This window comes from Macrosteles quadrilineatus, unplaced genomic scaffold (assembly GCF_028750875.1).
Source record: "Macrosteles quadrilineatus isolate MER2022 unplaced genomic scaffold, UCM_ALF_1.0 Scaffold_9__3_contigs__length_116548681, whole genome shotgun sequence".
NCBI classification, from domain to species: Eukaryota; Metazoa; Arthropoda; class Insecta; order Hemiptera; family Cicadellidae; genus Macrosteles; species Macrosteles quadrilineatus.
This window is the reverse complement of record NW_026542602.1, coordinates 76,331,576-76,351,691: the sequence shown is the minus strand read 5'-3', so window position 1 is coordinate 76,351,691 and position 20,116 is coordinate 76,331,576. Positions and strand designations below refer to the sequence as shown.

Here is a 20,116-nt window from a genome sequence, read left to right as displayed (position 1 = left end):
CTTTTTTATGATAGTTAAAAAACTTAATTAACAGCCACTTAATATTCTTTTTAAATGATTTTGTACTGTATATTTTAATCAGTTTAGTTGGATTTGTTTGTTTTGTTTTTGTTGTTGTATGTTTTGCATGCATCCCTGTGGTTCCAGTTGTGTAGGATAATATATGTGTATTATGTGTATATTGTATGCGTCTGGTTGGTGTGTCAATGTTTCACAGTGTATTTAGCTTTCAAAACCACAACTTTTAGCAGAAAACAACAACAATCTACATAAAAAATCTATTAATTCATACTATTTTTTTGATTTTTTGATGACTATTGGTTTTCTTAACGTATGGAACAAAATATTAGGTTTTGGATCAAATTGATAGTTAATTTCCACAAAACTCAAATTTCGTCACTAATATATCAATAAAAAAATAGATGAATATAAAAACAGGGAACCTAGGATGTTGCTTTAACTGTCTGCTATTGTCATAACATTTTCAAATTTTATTTGGCTTTAAGGAAGTGCCCGCTTCTTCTTTGCCAAGGTTCTTTCTTCTATTCCTGTCTGTTACTGTAACTGCTGTGACGATTGCTTTCTGTTTCTCACATTTGAGACGGGCTATCAACAATGAAACTGCCCAAGTCAAATCATTGTTCCTTGTTGATGGCTTATGTCAATGCTTACCTATCTTGAGATTTCTGGTAAGTCGTAGGAAAGAAGCCGTGTGATAAAGTGAGTGAGAGAGGAATAAACAGCTTGCTCAGAGCATGATATATATTTATGCATGTGTTTTCATTCTTGTACGTTTGTTGAGGAAAACGCATAAGCATTCACTTGACCAGTCATACGTCTTATTGAAAAGTTTCTTTAGAAAAAATCGTTTTGAATCATTTTATTCTATAAGTTCAGAGAAACTTACTGGAACAATACTATTTACCTTCAATATGAGAACAATAAACAAATTGAGAACATGAAAACTTAACGTATGCAAACAATTTACTACACACTGTAAAAGTTGTATAAAGTTTTATGCTTGTGAAATTGTAGACGTAGACTAAAACCTTAGCTCAAACCTAGTACTGCATGATGAATCCACGATTGAAAGTTTTGAATGCATGTTATTTTTTTTCTTTCTAATACTAGTGATTCTAGTTGTTTTCTTTTTGATTGGATTAAGTGTATTTGTACTTTAGTTTTAACTTTGATTAATTGTTTTAATCAGTATTGAATTCTCTATTTCATTTTCAAATAACCGAACTATACTAATAAAAAATACATGTCATTTATGTATTTGCATGCATTGACAGAAATTGAATAAATAGAAAATCAAACTTATAAAACTATTACAAGAACTAATTCGTCTTGCAAGAGCTTTGGACCAGATATTTTATTTTTGAGAACATTTTATTCTTATTGAAAATATTAAATGATTCGAAAATTGTGATTTTTATATTGTAAAGCCCAATTTTTTGTTTAGAAAAATAAAAATATATTTTTTGTATAAAATTTTAGTGCCTAGAACCTCACAAGAAATGCCTGTGCAAACTGGGATTTTCAAATCATATTGTTATGAGAGACTTGATGCTGTCACAAATGTCAAAATAAAAAATTTGAGGTCCAAATGATAGTTTATAAATGCATGAAATATAAACATTTTTTGTTTGTCTCTTTAAAGTCAGACTGTACAGTCACTATTGTAACTTATTAGATCAATTCATATTTGTCTTTAATCTTTATTGTATTTAAACTAGCCATAACAATGAAACAAAAATTTAAATTTCATTAAAATATAATACTGAGACGTGTGATTTAAAATTCTTGTCAAACCCCAAACTTTGTGAGCTAAACCAATTTTAACAACAAGTTTACGGAGAATGATGATAATGTTTTTGTAGAAATATTCATGACGTATATGTTGTTTTTGTTTCTCTACTGTGCACATTATTACAGTAGACTCCCTCTAGTTCGGCTTCGGTTGGATCGGCCGCCGGATGGTCCGGCCTGGTCTCAGGGGGACAAGTCATATCGTCACGGGCGAATGGCCTTCAACAGGATTCAACTTGAATGTTTAGTTTCCGGCCATTGAAGTAAACAATTCATGTCAGTTTAGTTGACGGGTGCTTCTATGGGCGAATTGTTGCACATTACCCATGTAAAACTATGTTCCATAACCTCAAAAATACCAAGAAAATTTTATAAATAGTTTTTCTTCAGTCTAATATGTTGAAATGCAGTGTATAATTAAATATTTCGGACCATTTTTTTATGTGGTAGGTTCCCCCATTATTGTTTTTGAAACACGCTGGTTTATTTGACAAAAATAAATTAAAGCAAAACAAATAAAAAGTCATCGTTAGCTTCAAGGTCAAGCTATCCGCTGCTTGCACTGACAATCGTCTGCTCTTTACACAACTGATGTCTGCTGTGCGCTTGCTATCTCACAACAGTTTGTGATTGGGTGATTACTGATTAGTAACCATGGCAACTTATTGAATGTGTGGATGAAGAGAAACCAAGAATAGAAGAAAAAAAGAAGAAAGAATAAGCGGTGTTTTACGTCATCCATTGTTATCTTCATCCTATTTTACGACTGTCGTTATTATCTTTAAGACTAAGTAGGTACTATGATTTTATGCTGTTTTATGAGTTATCTGATGTTTTTATCAACATTCTTATGTTCTGAAACAACATGTAGTAGTAGCCTATGCTGACTACGGTAGCAGTAGCTTGCAGTACTAGACTATCTATTGTTATGTTCTTTACGTGATTTATTGCTGTACGTACAGTGTTGTGTAATTTTTGTTTTGCTTGAGTAAGCGTGATTTTAAACGTCACAGTTTTTATTACTGAACCAAGGTTAATGACTTGACATACAGTATCACGATTGCGCAATACTATTATTTGTATTTTGATTATGTAAAATGTACTGCATCCGGTTAGTCCGGCCATTTTGTAGTCCGGCCAGTGGTCCGGTCCCGATGCGGCCGAACCAGAGGGAGTCTACTGTACTGATAATGGTTTAAGTGTAGTATTTAGGCTCTAAATTTTTTATTTTAGAGGATCAAAGTTCTAACTCTACCAATCACCGTTGGCAATTTCCCATTCGATAAAAGTAGTTAATTTTATTACGTTTAGTATTATATACTGATGTTTGATTTTCTATACAGTTGGCCATCGTGCAAAGAATTAGAGTAATTTAGTCAGTCTTGTTTCATGGCTTGGAAATTGTATTGTTAAAAATGTCTTTGATTAAGACACACCACAATAAAGTGCGCACCACAAGTGAGTGTGTGTCTTTGGTTGCTACACTTGAATATTCAATTCATTCATTTTTTCTTATGAGTTGTCATTTGTATAACTCATCACCATATCATGATAAGTTTTCCTAGTGAAATAATGGCAATATCCTGTAATAGCTATAACCACTTACAGTGTTTTGCCATTTCGCTTTTCATCAGCAGAGCTTTTTGGGCTAGCAAAGATGGCACTGCTTTTAGCTGGCTTTGCTTTATAGCTTTAGATCATCAATCAATATGTTTTTCTTGACTTGGCCTGTTTGTAACTGTGATAAAATATCTGTTTTCACTACATTACTATGAAATCACCTGTTTTTGTTATTTGTTCATCACCTGCAAAACTCATAATTATATTGTTCACTGCAAAGTAATGTTTACTATCTTTTTTGGATTTTGTCGACATAAACAAACAAACATTAGGCCTACTTATTTTTTCATCAACTTTTTCAATTAGAACAGAACCCAAATTGTACAATCAATGTATGTTTGAACTTTGAATAGAAGGACTAACCTTAAAAATTCCATAAGTTTTGAACATGAGTGATATTGAAAAATAAAACTTTCATAATTCTTTTGTAAAAATAATACTGACAATATTGTATTTAATATAGCAGTTAAAATTTTTAGATATTTGAAGAAAATATTAAAGACAACTTACTTGGCCAAGTCAGGGGAAAATGTACTTTGATCTGTAAATGGCTTCATCACTTTTTATTGTAGCTAAAATTATTTAACAAAATATAGTAACTTTTAAACAAAACATAAAGTAATCATTAGTGAAGTAGTTGCCATCTTTGCTGAATTCACTATCTCTCTAAAAGTTAGATTTAGTTAGTTAATTTTACGATATTGGGAATAACTCATTTTAAGGAATGAAAATTGTGCTATTTCATTTTATGAGTCTCGGTTTTATATGTCAAGATTTATCTCTTGAAGATTGGGATGAATTAAAATAATTTTGTTATTTATAAGTTCATAGCTTCTATTTTAAATATGCTTACTTTGCTATTCTCGTTCTTTCATTGAAATGGGCTATAAATTCCTTAACAGTTTACCAATATTGTAAAAAGATAAATAACTGTACATAAAACATGTTTAAACATCACTAAAACTACTTATAACTTCTTTTTACTTCTGGTAACACTTATACATACGCTTTTCACTTATTTTCTCTATTTATGATCTAGCTGATTTACACTGACACTGCAAGAGTTTCTTAGCTTAGCCACTTGCTTATCGATTTTTGCGAGTTTGTATTTAAACTCCTTCAAATTTCTATCTCCAGTTTGAAATTTTCATACAATCTTTTCACCGCAAAAATATATTTGAAAAAAACTTAATTTTTGTCAAATTTACCACTTTACCATTTTGTGGGAAGTTTTTCGATTCACACACTGTACACTTTCCATTTCATCTGCACTGTTCACTTTGAGTAAGCTGTTTGTTTGTTGCGTGTGCGTGCTCGTCGCGTCGTGTAGGTACAGTAGCCATCTACTATTTCCCGACAGAGGACGACGAGGAAGGCCCGACCATGAAGGAGAAGCTGATCAGCAACTGTCTGCGGATGATCGACGTTTTCTGCGTGTGGGACTGCTGCTGGCTGTGGCTCAAGTTCCAGGAGTACGTAGCGCTCATCGTGTTTGACCCGTTCGTCGAACTGTTCATCACGCTGTGTATCGTCGTCAACACACTGTTCATGGCGTTGGACCACCACGATATGAACAAAGATATGGAGAAGGCGCTGAAGAGTGGAAACTATGTGAGTAGTTGAGTGATGCGGTTTTTAATTTTTTTTCTTGTACTGTCTAACCTAAAAATTACACTTGATGGGTTCAAGTTGTAGGGATAGCGAATGAATTTCCCTATAGGAAATTGGCCATTATATCTTCCTTGGTGGACAGCCAAAGTCTGGCACTGCAGTGATTTTCTTGATTTAGAATCCATCTTACAGTATTAAGGACTGATTTGGTTTCTGATTTACTGTTTCATTAACATATAACACATTTCCTTACTTCATTACTAATTTTCATTCTTTTATTTTATATATTTGTGTTAACAATTTGATCTTCGTTTTATGAATTAAAAGATTTTACAATACTAAAGTAATTTAAAATTTAAATGCCTTTAGGTATTTGGTGAAAATATATTTGTACAAAAAAACTAGCTTAATTATTTACATACAAGAATTATCACTTAAAGGAGTACTGAACAAAGTTTAATTCTTTTTGTAATATTTAACCCTAGGGTATATTTATTAAAATACTGAAATGTCACTGAGTCACTTTGTACAGTTCTTCAGCGCAACTTTCGGAATTGAAGCAGCAATGAAGCTGATAGCAATGAGCCCTAAATACTACTTCCAAGAGGGCTGGAACATCTTTGACTTCATCATCGTAGCTTTGTCACTGCTCGAGCTGAGTTTAGAGGGTGTGCAGGGACTGTCAGTTTTACGATCCTTCAGATTGGTGAGTCAATCCAGATGCGATTTACCAAAATAGATTATTTAATTGAATGATTAATGATATTTTCAAAATCTATCTAATTAAGCTGAAATATCATCAATTGGTTAAACATCAACATAAATAACTAGCAGACAAGAAACTAACTCCGTCAAGCTAATCATATGCAAAACTCTTGACAAGTATTTTTACAACTGTTCTTTACAGTGTTTCTAAGTAATTTTTTTGTTTTTATTTGCCTGAAGCCACAAGAGAAAAGTCATAATGTAGGTTTAAAATAGTAAAATACCAGTTACAGACCAGCCCACCTAGCAATAGAATCATTTCAGTGACACCAGTTTTAGCATTGGTTCAGCACATTGGTCAAAATTCGTTCAATTGTTGATGTTGGCATGTAAAATATAGAGAGTTGATCTGTCTACAGAACAGCTGTTGATTAACACCCAAAACAGTGAATTTCAATTTTCATAGGTAAAAAAAGTCAGGGCTCTGACTTTCTATAGTTTTTACCAAACTTTCCTGGCATTTTTCAATACAAACTTTAGTTTAGGTTAAAATAGAAATGGTTTTGTTTTGTTCAGGATTATAGGCCAAGGCACTAAAGGTTTTAGAGAGATTTTCCTCTCATAAGTGTATTTTCTATTATATAATTGTAATTTTGGGTTTATATAATGGATGTGTCGATTCTCAATACCTAGCCTCGATTCCACAAACTTTTGACATTGGTATCGGGATCAAGAATCGATCGCCGTTTCCAATACCCGACAGGTCTGCAGATATCGTGCAATCAAAAAATTTGCCCTTATTCGCTATATTTATTTTGATTTCATGTGACAGTTGAGAGTGTTCAAGCTGGCCAAGTCGTGGCCGACGCTCAACTTGCTCATCTCCATCATGGGCAGGACCGTGGGTGCCTTGGGTAACCTGACCTTTGTGTTGTGCATTATCATCTTCATCTTTGCCGTCATGGGCATGCAGCTATTCGGCAAGAACTATGTCGGTAAGTGATGAGTATGCTTCACATTATTCTAACTTGTTGCTGGAAAATTTCTCTACAATCCCAAGGCGTAGAGTTAAAGTAGTAGTTATGAAATTTAAACTCAAACCTGAAATTAATTTGTTGGCATTACTGTTTCACTGAAGATAGATAGATATATAGATAAGATCATCAATGTAAACAGTTATCGACATATATATCCATGTATGTTCCAAATGCGGGGTTCATTTACTACTAATGCAGTTTTTAAAAGCTTTGTAAACTCAAACACTTTCAAAATAACAAATTCCTTCTAAAATTTTGTTAAATTTGTACTGTAGTATGTTAATTTTATACCTCTCTAATTTTACATATTTAAAAATTAGTTAATTGGGTTCAAATGTCAACACTGTAATTAAAATAGCATATTCATTTAACAATAATATCATTTTAATTAGTGGCCACTTATTAAAATAAATAGTTTATATTACCTGTCTGTCAGTGATTCTATTGTCGTCCATGGCGGCCAGTTTTGAGATTAAAATATCATCATCAGGCAGTTAAAAATGTCATGAAATGAAATGATAGACAACAATAGGATCACTGACTAATATAAATAATTTATAACAGTAATAGTGCATGTCTCTAATGATCCAAAGTGACATACAGTTTCATATCTTTCCCTTCCAAATTCTAACCTTAGCTGTTTCCCGCAGATCACGTAGACAGGTTTCCCGGAGGAGAACTGCCGAGATGGAACTTCACAGACTTCATGCACTCGTTTATGATCGTGTTCCGGGTGTTGTGCGGAGAGTGGATAGAATCGATGTGGGACTGTATGTATGTGGGGGACGTCTCCTGCATTCCGTTCTTCCTGGCAACAGTTGTCATCGGCAACTTGGTCGTAAGTATCAAAGATGTATAGTAGTTTAATTCAATTCAAAACGACTTTAGGCCTATTCATCTCTTGTACATAGAAATACATTGAATAGTGTCAAAAGTTGTGTGTAATAGTTATTGAATACATTTCTTACGTAACAAAAAATAAAATTTTACAAACTTACATTTTTTGATAATAAAACAAAATGAAAACAATTCTACACTAAAACTGAACACACTAAAACAAAAAATACATATGTTGAATTTATTTTTAACACTCAAAGTCTATTCAACTCTTTAAAAGAATAAAATTAAAAAATTTATTTTTTAATATTGTTTCTTTATAATAAATGTTTCCTTATTGACTAAAATGAATCTCTACATAATATTACCGATCCACTCTCCTTGAGAATCCCTGTCACCCTTGTCCGTTGCGCAGGTGTTGAACCTTTTCTTGGCCCTGTTGCTGTCCAACTTCGGTTCGTCTTCACTCTCCGCCCCGGCCGCTGACACGGAGACCAACAAGATTGCAGAAGCGTTCGACCGCATCGGTCGGTTCAGCACTTGGGTGAAACACAGCATGCTCAACTTTGCCAAGGTTATCCGAGCCAAGTTGACCAACCAGATTGCAGACCAGACAACAGGTGAGGGGCCTGCCCCCAGCTGGAAGCAAGGTTTATATATCTTCTCTCTCGTACTTATACCACCCGGTAGCCATCAGGTAGCATTGACTTCCACCCGCAGTTGGACAGTTATCCTTAAACTGTATTTGTAAGTCCTTAGTTAGTTTATTAAACATTTCATTGTTTTCAAAACTCTTGATTCAAAAGATTTTGTGATGGTTTCTGTGTTGGTTTAGTAGTATTAGAATAGAACCCTTGGTTTTTTTGGAAATTGTCTATGCCAGTAGTATTTTAAAGATAAATGACTAACGTTACGACTATGAGACAGCGATCCAAACCTCTATATTTTTTGTAGATATGTAAGGGATTGAACCTGTATTTTTTGTAGCGAAATTTAGAATTACTATCACTACTACAACATATCGTAAGATTAAATTACTTACATAATTTCCGACACAGATCAACAATAATTAATTGTTGAGCTGTGTCGGGAATTACGTAAGTAATTTAGTTTTACACTATGTCCAACAGCTCATGGGCTAGAAACGTGAATTTTAATTACAGCATATCCACCAAGATATTGGTTCATTTAATGAAATATTCATTGAAATGGTCATAAAAAGTGGTATTCTAGGTTACTTCTTCGCAATTAAAATCATCCAACAGTTAAAAAATTCTGCCAACAGTTTGAAAGTTCAAATTTTCTTTAACCATGTTAACAATAATAAATTTAGTATGCCGTTAGTTGAAACTGTTTTACATTCCTTTATGCTTTGTAAAAGCATAAATTAACTACTGTATGCATTCTTTTCCAAAATTCATTTTAGTTTTGACTGTAGATACACAATAAAACTGTGAATTGGACATTCTATCTCCATGTTGAAGTTTTAACCACTTTTAGAATACAATTTCAACTGAGCCCCTAACAGAATGTGCTTTTATAAAATAGTTTTTCTCTCTTATAAAACTAACTGTTTAACCCCACATAACGCATGGCTATTTTATTGTGCATTATCCCCATCAACCATCACATTCTTATTCTTACTCCTGCGGCAACATAGGTCTCAAGTGATTGTAGGCCTCCATTGCTGTTTCAGTTCGGCAACTTCAAATTTGACCCTAAATTCCCTGTACTTAATTTCACTTTCACCTTGCCACACGCAACTGTTACGTAACTTATGGATAGTAGCTCATCCATAAGCTTGTATTCCAAATGGTAGTTTCAGCAATAATGGTCTTCTTAAAACCTCTGCAACCCTGAAAGGCTCTGTAACTTTTTAATGTTCTTAGACTTTTATTACAACTATTCTAGTTCCAACTATGTCAAATTCAAAATCCAAATCATTATATCAAAACACCAATCCCCCTCTAAGGCGTAATGTTACATAAAAATGTCAAACATACCTAGAGCCTTCATGATGAGATCGCTAGGATAGTTGACACAACTCACACGACAATTAGCCATCTTTACTGTTACTAGTACTATAGTATGGATTTTGCCTCAAATGGTCAACCCATCTATGTTGAAGTCTTCTCAACAGTTCTTGCCCTGTTAGTTGCTCTGGCTAAATATCAACCACAGTATGAAGATCAAAAGTAAAAAAAAAACCAATAACAGCACAACTATGGGAGGCTCAATAAAAGTGTTATACTCTTTTATAAAAAAACTGGGTACAGCTGGTCCATGCATTGAATGTCTTTTTCAATATCTAAAGTAAATGTTTTATTAACATTATCTTAAAGTGTACCGCAACTGTTTGGAACACTTGTAACAAACTCTTCTCTTCAGATGTAATGCAAGATGTTACCTGGTGGCTATCTCTTTTTATTTCATAATATAGAGATATTTTACCACTTTCAAGCTGTCACTTATCTTTTGAAAATGCATTATTGCTTCGCTTAGTATTTTGGCTGCAATTTGTCTATTTGTTTTTACGTAGAGTTAGTCTGCTCTGAGAGTAAAACAGTTCTGGAAATGTGAAACCTTAAACCTTGTGAAACCTTTTTTATGATTGTAACAATGAATGCACCTGAATGACTTGGCATTGTGGAAAGTATATAGAGAAAATATTAAATGCTTTTGTAATTCTTAAAAAAGTAAGAATTTGTTACTAAGATGCATAATTTCCATAGATCGACATGAACAGTTTTTTTGGTGATGCTATTTCATCATATTTTCTACATTGTAAATATTAAACTTCGTCCAGTAAAAATCTAAATAATGCAATATTTTGTTAGCAAAAATGTAGTCAAAAATATTTTGATATCTATCAATGAATTGACATTAATTGCAAAACTTGTTTTTAATAAAAACTACTAATGATTGGTCCTCTAAATATTGGAGATTTTCTGCATGGATTGTAATTTGAATGAAAACTTTGATTAACAAACTTTGCTTGGGATTGAGCATGACTAGTTTTCTATTTTTAATTGTTGATAGATTTAACTTGTTGAATGAAGAGAGAGAAAACTTCTAACTGCAGTGATAAAAACTTGTTTAGTGCATATTAAAGTCTATCAAGTTCCAGTTAATGTGTATCTCTTCTTTATTAATTGGTAAGACACCTTTTATTAGTTTTAAACTTAAACTTATCAATGGGAACATTATGTATGTTTTACCAAGATGACATGAGTTGTTATAATTATTTTAAACTTTTATAATTTCAAATTCTTCGAAATGTAGCTAAAAAGTAAAATCAAAAAGCTAACCTATAAATGAAATATAACTTATGAGAATCATTCTTTATTTATTTCCAATTCTTTCTAATCTAGGATATATTTTTGTAACTTTTATTTTCAAGGATACTAGATTTGCTTGTTTTTCACAAGCTATCTTTGAGTACAGTGCCTTATTTTTAAAAAGATACAATTTTGGGTTTTTGATCCATGTAGGAAAATTTAATCTCCTGTTTGAAAGTTAAAAATTGTTTAAGTTAGCCTCTTCTTAACGAGGAATGAGGAATGAGTTTCTTCAAGGAGGGCGAAATAAACTGGATAGCTGCAATGCAATTCCATAAAAAAACAAACCTGACCTTACACCGGAAAAAATATGTAAAATGAAAACAGTGTAACGATTTCACACAAAAGTGACACATCCTGTACAATCTCTAGTAGTAATCACACTTAGTGTAGTGGCAGTGTAGTCGTAAGGTTGGTAGTATTGACAGTTTTGTTGCCAGTGGGTGGTGGCCGTGGAGATCTGGACCTGGACTTGACTACGGATGAGATCCTAGCAGACGGGATGGTCTACAGAGACAAGAAAGATCAGCTGGAGGTAGCGATCGGAGACGGGATGGAGTTTACGATACATGGTGAATATCTAAACCCTTATATTGGTAGAGCTATGTTGGAAGTGCAGAGGTGGTAAGAGTGAGTCTTCAGAACTTAGAAATCAGTTATGGCCTAGTCTTCTCCTATTTTAATCTAATAAAAATTACCACAAACAAAATGTTTTAATTGGTATGTATCATTGTAATTCATCGGGCTAAAGTTTAATAAGAGATCCAACAATGGTAGCTAGATAGAAGTGATAATGGATAATAGATAGTATACTTTCTCCATGTAATTTAAGTATAAGTTTTCAACTACTATTTTGTTAACTAATTATTATATTTGCAACATAATCTAAAGATTATTCACTACTTACATTGATAAATAGAAAAGTTAGAAAACCTAAGACTCTGCCCAGCTAAATAAATTTTGAATGTATTTGTATACAGTCTTTTGCTATTTTAATTATTATGTTTTTGATAAAAAAAAGACTCTCGAAATGAATAAAAACTTAAAAAAATTACCAATGAATTAAATCATTTCCAGTTAAAATTCTACTTAAATTTTTGTTGTAAAATATTGTTATCTTAAACTTATAAATGTATTCAAATTCTTTACTTTAATTTGGATTCACTTCTATATGTGTGTGGTCTCTTATTTTACAATCATTCAGCCTCTTAGGCTTAACAACAAAAACAGTACTTTTATGTTCAAGTTCAACTGACTCTGGATTATTCTCCTATGCACTTCATGTACTCTGGGCTCTACCTATACTTTTGTTGATTTCAAAACCACAATTTTTTGTTTTTTGTTTGTTTTATAAGCTATGTGATAATTTTCTGTTTTATCATTCATTAAAAATACATTTATGGTGTTTTTTACTTTATTGATTATTTTGTTTTATTCCTTGTTCTAAAGTGTTGAAATCCCTAGTAAAAAAATCTGTTGCAAAAAAGTATGATAATCTAAATTATTTAGAAAAATACTTTTTAGAAGTCCAAATTTAGTTAAATTAATGTTTTTAGTCTCAATAATTGTATGTTTGTGCTACTTTAATCGATTTTATTTCATTATGCTTGTCTTAGTGTAGTTTAAATTAAACCTTTCAACAATAATCCAATCAGTCACAAAATCAAACCAATAATGGACATATTGCTCTAAAAATATAGTGTTTAAACTTATAAAATTATTTACAACCGAAATATGATGAAAATAAATAACATGGATCCACAAATGTAAAACACTATTTGATTAAACAAATATTTTTTGTTTCTTGGTTTTTTGTTGGTCATTTTTGTTGTTTTTCTTTCAATTTTTGTTGTATCGTAGCTTGATGCATGTTGTGTCGTATCGGTGTTGACTGCCAGAGAGTTTGATGGGAATCGCTTGTTTTCTGCTTTCCCTCAAGGAGACCTTAAACCGAAGATTTATAAGGGCAAGAATCACATCGGCAACTCCATCGGCAACCATCAGGATAATCGGTTGGACGCTGAGTACATTAGGCATCGGCTGGACGAAGACACCATCAGGTAACACTCGCATTATACACATCTATCACATCGGAGACTTGCTACCAAAGAGTCATAGTAGTGAATGTAATATAAATTTTCTATCTTATTTACTTTTACTTCCAATTTGTACAGAGAAAAGCTCACAACCTATATTGAATCATTTAATGTTTTAAAATTCATTTATGTTTGGATTTTTAATGTATTTTCTGTTTTACCACTCTCATTACAGAAATTTAATGCAACTTTTTCAATGGTATGTGTTTAAAAGTTCAATTTATCTCATTTACTGACTGTTAAATCTTCTCAAAAGCTCAGAAAAATTGCTCACAGTGCAGATTAAGAATTTTTACTTCCACCAAATAATAAACATTATATCGGATGAGAAAATCAAATCTTAGCATAGATGCGATGTCTTATGCTCAAGTGGATTTGTCTCCTAACTGACATGTTACTTAGCTCTAGCACATACTGTTACGGTATAAATCACATGAGCAAGCCAGTGACTCAATGATAAAATAGTGCAGCTAGCATAGTTCTAAAACTACACATTAATAAACAATGTTGTATTCTGTATGACAAAAGTAGATGTATAAGTTTATTTTTTTTCATAATACAAAGAGTTGCTAGAGTTTATCTCAAACTAAATGTGAATAATTTCAGCAATAAATCATACGGAAGTCACAAACATCGACCTTTCAAAGACGAGAGCCACAAAGGGAGTATAGAAAGTATTGATGACCAAGAGGAGAAGAAGGACTCCAGCAAAGAAGACCTGGAACATGAGCCAGGTAATGGACATTTTTATTGGAATTCAGAGAGTACGGTATCCAAAATCATTAAAAGTACAATACTAATTTACAGTGTTGTTTGTTCCTTTTATAGTTGTTCACTTTTCTAATATATTTAACAGGGTTTGACCTAAGTGATGCCTTAGACTCTTTGTTTCTTTTAGCCATTTAGAGGCTTTATAGATATAGCCAAGGGACAAATTTACTTCAAACTTAAAGCCTGTTTACAAAAGATACGATTCTCCTCAAATGACTTTTTGGAATGTATGTAAAACCGTATCCAACTGTGCCATAATGTAATGTTTGGTGAGCTCAAGGCAGTAATATAGTGGGTTTGTATCCTGGTGACTGCTACTACTTTTTATAAGTACAGTCCACCCTTGTACTATATCGGCTCACCCCTTGCTTTGCTGGATACGTTCCACGCATAGGCCCATAGCCTATGTAGATAGGCAAATGCAACGTTAAAAGAGGCTGCCACCTCTAAAAAAAGTTTTTGCTTGCATAAGTCTCACACCATGTATTTTTTATTTAAAAACATCACACTATCCATAAATCACAGGTTGTTTAAAAAAAGTTAAATTATGTATGTCTATGTATATAGTTTTTCCAGTGGGGATTACTATTCTGGATTTCAACATGAAATATGATCGTTTGGTTTTACAGATGTCGAGGAGGAGGAATTGGTGATTGACGCAGGTACGGAGGAAGCCTCGGACTACCCAGCGGACTGTTGCCCGGACGACTGCTACAGAAGGTTCCCGTTCCTGGCAGGCGACGACGATGCTCCCTTCTGGCAGGGCTGGGCCAACCTCCGTCTTAAGACTTTTCAGCTTATCGAGAATAAATACTTTGAGACTGCCGTCATCACTATGATTCTTCTCAGCAGTTTGGCGCTGGTAAGTTGTGTTATTTTTTTGTTTTCAATTTATTTTGTATTAGTTTGAAGCCCAAATTTAGTAATGAGAAAAACAAAATCATCCTCACGAAAATCATTTTAATGAGTGGGTTAGTGATGGACGAGACTAGGATGTGACTGGATCCTAGGATGTGAAAGTACATCAAAACTTTTTGTTTTTACCAATTGTAATAAAATAAAAATGTGAAATGTTCCTCAGGCTCTGGAGGATGTGAACCTACCATCTCGTCCCATCCTCCAGGACATCCTGTATTACATGGACAGGATATTCACGGTCATCTTCTTCCTGGAGATGTTAATCAAGTGGTTGGCCCTCGGGTTTGCCAAGTACTTTACAAACGCCTGGTGCTGGCTCGACTTTGTTATTGTCATGGTGAGATCCTCAAATATTATTTTAGTTTAGTATAATTTTAAAAGTTTTGGACTCTTATCAAAATACAATGTAGTTTGGTTTCATAATCTAACACCCAATACAAATAACTTTATGTCAAATGTGTGACATGTGCATGGATTATTTTGTTGGTTCTACCAATCCTAATAACTTTTTAACATGGTGTGTAAAGTTAGTGAAGAGTGTGAAAAATTACAGCTCAGCAGTTAGTTTTCTAGTCAGTAATATTCTTGTTTAAAGATATGTTTATTAGGAACCTGTTTCTGTGAAATAGTCAAGACAATATATTCTCTTCCTGCTACCAAATTTTTTTAGCTCAGCTACTTTGATGATCAATGAATTTGGTTTACTCAGACCAGAAATGTTTTAGCAACTGACACAAAAATAAAGAAAAATCATTTTTTTTAGTACCATAAATCTGAGCCAGAACTCAGTAAATAAATTATGAAGTTGTATTGTTTTTAATTTTCTTAAATATTGTTCATTAGGAACTGTACTAACCCGCCTTAGCTTTACTATCTATATGCTCCTCGTATAGGTCTAAGGCACATGTGTATGGGTAAAGGTCAAACCCAAGGTTGAAATTGAACCTTTTCTTAAACCAAGCTTAATCAAACGTAGGCATGGTTTACCAGATTTAACCTGTGTGTTATTGTAGCTCTCTCTGATAAACCTGATAGCCAGTCTGGCAGGGGCTGCTACAATACCTGCATTCAAGTCCATGCGCACACTGCGCGCCCTGCGTCCATTGCGCGCAGTGTCGCGCTGGGAAGGCATGCGAGTAAGTACGTGACCGCGCACACTATGTGTCTTTGCAGGTGGAGCGTTGCGTCTCGTGCGTTGCGTCAGTGTTCGGTCAATGTTGTGTACATAACTTTGTTCACCGCTGATGTTTGCTACCATTTACTATGTGGAGAGTGTAAAAAATATTAATTGTTTCAGTAACGTAATTAAAGAAACATTAGTAGCTCTTATGGAAGTGAGCTTTAGTATTTTAGTTTAGTTCAATGAATGTACAAAGTACAAACTATATTTCCCCCTATCAATGGTAGCTGATGTCAATGGTCATACACATTATAACTTTCTTCAAATCTCTTTCCAGCTTCAACATTGATCAGTCTTCGTGAGCTGTAGCAGTGATCAGTGTGCTACTCCACTCCCTTCCCACGCCCATCCTCCTTCTGTCTTTAGTTTACACTGTCATAGTCATCTTCAGTTGTTTTCTTAACAGTTGAATCTTTTCCTATTGAACTATTTGAACATGTGTACTCTGTCCTTAACGTAAACTAAAAATCCGCTTTTTTATTCTTTAAAGTTGATTCTATGATGCTAAAATAATTTAAACTAAACATGCCAAAAGATTTCACACTATTCATTGGCCAATTTAACATTTACCTAAGTTTACCACATAAATTTTATCCTGAACTAAAAAAAAACTAATCATTAGGTAAATTTTCTAAATAAAAAATTTCACATCTAATATTATATTGACAAACCGCCGACGCAACTCATAAGCATGACTCAATGAGAAGATTTTATTTCACCTGGATCTCTTTTACTAGATCGATGTTTTAACTCTTGTAGCGTTGGTGGCTCATCCAATCTAGCCTCTTAGCTGTAGACTCTCTAAATTGTCATACAAGGCTTTCTACACTGCGGAGATGTAAGTCAATAAAACAAAATATCGTTAAAAAATATTTATCTACAATTAATTGTAAAAAAACTTATACATTCTTCTTATAAATAAACCATCTCTATACAACATTGATAATCATTTTCACACAAAACTCTTAATCCTTTCCTCTTGTTTCCCTAGCTTCCCGATGCTTTGTGAAATGTGTATTTTGTGGTGAGTGTTTGTTTTTCTGTCACTTTAGGTGTCCCTCATAAACTTCGTTGCCTCTTTATTGGGGGCCGGCGGTATTCAAGCGTTCAAAACAATGCGAACGTTACGAGCCCTGAGGCCCCTTAGGGCTATGTCTCGGATGCAAGGGATGCGGGTACGTCGCGGACCCCGTAGTAGCTTCTAGAGCCCTTCGGAAGTAGTGCACGCAATCCACACACACCACATGCCCGTCTTGCCACTGTGTTAAAACTAAATTATCTGTAACTCCCATCTTCACATCAATGTCATCTAATTGTTTAATTTACAAATTTATATTACATATTTGTTTTAAGCGTTGATGTTTTATGTGTAAACTAAAACTAAAAAGTACAAACCAGAAATTTCAACTAGAGAAAATACAAAACCATACATATTTTTTTATATTTCAAAAATATAAATTTTTCACAGTGGCAAAAACATTTTTAGATACATTAGTGCACTTTTAGTTCTACCCTTTTTTGTATTATTTTTTTTACATTTTAATAGTTTTCACAATAAACATTTCTACCAATTTTCACAGTAGCAACATTATTTTATATACATTAGTGCACCTTTGGTTTACTGATTTTTTAAATGTTACATCAGTTTACATTCCAATAGACTAAGCTGGAAGTGACCTTATCGTTGTTTGACCATGAGAAGGATCAAATATATTCCTGGTGTCTTCCAACCAAGTGTCTTGTTTTAAAGTCCATGTGTTGCATGAGCCTAATACTGTTTCCCACTAAATCACTGAAGTTTGTAAATATTTGTTTGTGTTCAACCCCTTACAACTCCTAGCATCTCTGTTTCTGACTTTGAAATAATTTAACACTGCATGAATTTTTGCATGAACAACTTTTTAGATACATAATATCTTGCAGGGATCAAGAGCCAAAGATGCATTACCTCTTCTCAGTTAAACAAAAAAACAAAAAAAGCAAAAATAGATATTATTCTGCTCTGTAACAGTTTCAATAGTTGATTTCCTGTTGCTTAAGATATTCTGTGTCTACAATACAAGTTTGTCTATAAGCTGTCCTTCCTATTTTACATAGGTATAATTATTGCTAGGTTAAATTAGTTTAATATTTTTACTCTTGTCATAACAAATTTACTACAAATTCTCCAAACAAATACAAATTGGCCACCAGAATGAATTCTACAAATTGGCAATTAAATGATTGGATTTAATGGCTGTGGTTTACTAGACTTACTCTAGTCTGGTTGAATTGTTGAAAAATAAACCACAGCTCTCAGTTTATGTACACCAATGGTACAACTCAGCATAGGATCTTATTAAAGATTTTCAGCTGACTTATCGAGAAATGTTTATCATAAAGGAATAATCTGTCTGATAGTTGGACAGATAGATGTAGGTTACTCTCACCAGAATTGATGTGTGAACTTTGGTCCGTACGTCTATTGTGGTGGAAAAGTTCAAAAATGTATTCCTGAAATATCAACATTCAACTCTGTATCATGAAACTTAATACGGTATATTTTAGTATTTCAATATTTGATTTCTACTCAAGTATGCGCTTTGGAGCCTTTCTGGCGTTCAGTAACCTTAGATAAGAAGCACGAGAAAAATGCAAATGATTTTTTTAAATATTTTAATAAGTTTTATAAAATTTAGTAAAATCAAATTTCAACCATACAATATAGTTTATTTTTGATAAATTGGGTGTCAACAATCTCGGGCTGTTTTTGATCCATACCACACATAAAGTTGAACTACTGATGGATATTTTTACCCTAATAAACGTTAGTGGTTTTTAAGTTCCGATAGAGCTGTTCTCAACCAATACTTAAGTTAAGTTATGCCTACTAATAGTACATGATTGTTTATTGGTTACACAACATGCATTTGAGTGTTGTTTACTTGATACCTCAAGGTGGTGGTGAACGCCTTGGTGCAAGCCATCCCTTCCATCTTCAACGTGCTTCTCGTCTGTCTCATCTTCTGGCTCATCTTCGCCATCATGGGAGTCCAACTGTTTGCTGGAAAGTATTACAAGGTGAGCAACAAACTTCTGGGTGTGAAGATTCATGGTATTTGGACAATGACTGTGTCGTAAACAACATTTTTTCTAGTTGCACTTGCTATTGGTAAGTCATGTTGTGTTGAAGTCAAGGCTCTTTGCTTCGAGACCAAAAACACTGTTGAATAGAAGTGTTTTGTTGATTTTGACCCATCGTCGCTCAATACCATGAATCTACAATAAGTGACAGTAGACCACAATAATGTGGATATGACAATAAGACCCATTCAGGAAGATCCTGGGTGTGTAGTTTTTATATAGCGCTTCATATAAAACTTTCGTAGTACAATATTTGGATGTACTTTGTTATTGTTACTATTTACTGAACTAAGATCATCTTCAAGCTGTAAGGTTCATTACTTGCATACATAATTCATCTTCTATTCTGCTCATGCCCAGGTGCGGACGTCGACTAGGCCTCCTCCCACCATCTGCAATATTACTCCTCTATTTTTCATACTCCTTTTCACCTTCTAAGTTTTCTTCTCAGTCACATCACATAAACTCAATTTTTTTAAGAATTCTTTTGTTATGGTCATAAATATGAACGCTGCAGTAAGAGAACTTTACTATAAACTGAGACTAAAATAGACAATTTGTTAATAAACATAACTTGGGGTATTAATAAATAGTAAAGGGCTTTTTCCCCTACCGCATCTATCTGTAATGAAAATGGCAATACAATAAATTTTAACACTAATTAAAATTTTGAAAAAGAAAAGGTTAAATTGTTTTCAATGTTTAAACGTGCACTTGTGGTTTAACAGTGTGTTGACGCCAACGGTACTACACTCAGCCACGAGATCATTCCTGACCGGAACGTCTGCATAGCCGAGAATTACACGTGGGAAAACTCTCCGATGAACTTTGACCACGTGGGGAAAGCGTACTTGTGCCTCTTCCAAGTGGCGACGTTCAAAGGATGGATTCAGATAATGAACGATGCCATAGACTCCAGAGAGGTAGGCATCCTTCCACGAAGATAGGAAAAATATAAAATGGTGTGAAATATTAAAATCAAACTGTGATATAACGCCTTTTGTCTGTTTTGTCTAGTTTAATATCTATATCAATACTAATAAGCTTATTTACAAAGATATTCTGATT

At 33.5% G+C, this 20,116-nt stretch overlaps 1 protein-coding gene across 23 annotated transcripts in view; it reads left to right on the top strand.

Annotated features, from left to right (window-relative positions):
- The window catches only part of LOC129004258 (sodium channel protein para-like), a 136,189-nt gene that overhangs the window by 100,988 nt on the left and 15,085 nt on the right, over window positions 1-20,116 (top strand). For 9 of the 23 annotated variants that reach the window (XM_054432765.1, XM_054432758.1, XM_054432762.1 and 6 more), the window contains 13 exons: window positions 4,763-5,043; window positions 5,576-5,749; window positions 6,581-6,743; window positions 7,436-7,623; window positions 8,038-8,272; window positions 11,401-11,532; window positions 12,900-13,020; window positions 13,663-13,790; window positions 14,457-14,689; window positions 14,909-15,082; window positions 16,978-17,100; window positions 18,863-18,985; window positions 19,777-19,971. In XM_054432765.1, the coding sequence (XP_054288740.1) occupies window positions 4,763-5,043; window positions 5,576-5,749; window positions 6,581-6,743; window positions 7,436-7,623; window positions 8,038-8,272; window positions 11,401-11,532; window positions 12,900-13,020; window positions 13,663-13,790; window positions 14,457-14,689; window positions 14,909-15,082; window positions 16,978-17,100; window positions 18,863-18,985; window positions 19,777-19,971 (2,270 nt within the window). The remainder of the gene's footprint in view (window positions 1-4,762; window positions 5,044-5,575; window positions 5,750-6,580; window positions 6,744-7,435; window positions 7,624-8,037; window positions 8,273-11,400; window positions 11,533-12,899; window positions 13,021-13,662; window positions 13,791-14,456; window positions 14,690-14,908; window positions 15,083-16,977; window positions 17,101-18,862; window positions 18,986-19,776; window positions 19,972-20,116) is intronic. The other 14 variants (XM_054432767.1, XM_054432764.1, XM_054432763.1 and 11 more) reach the window with 5 other exon arrangements.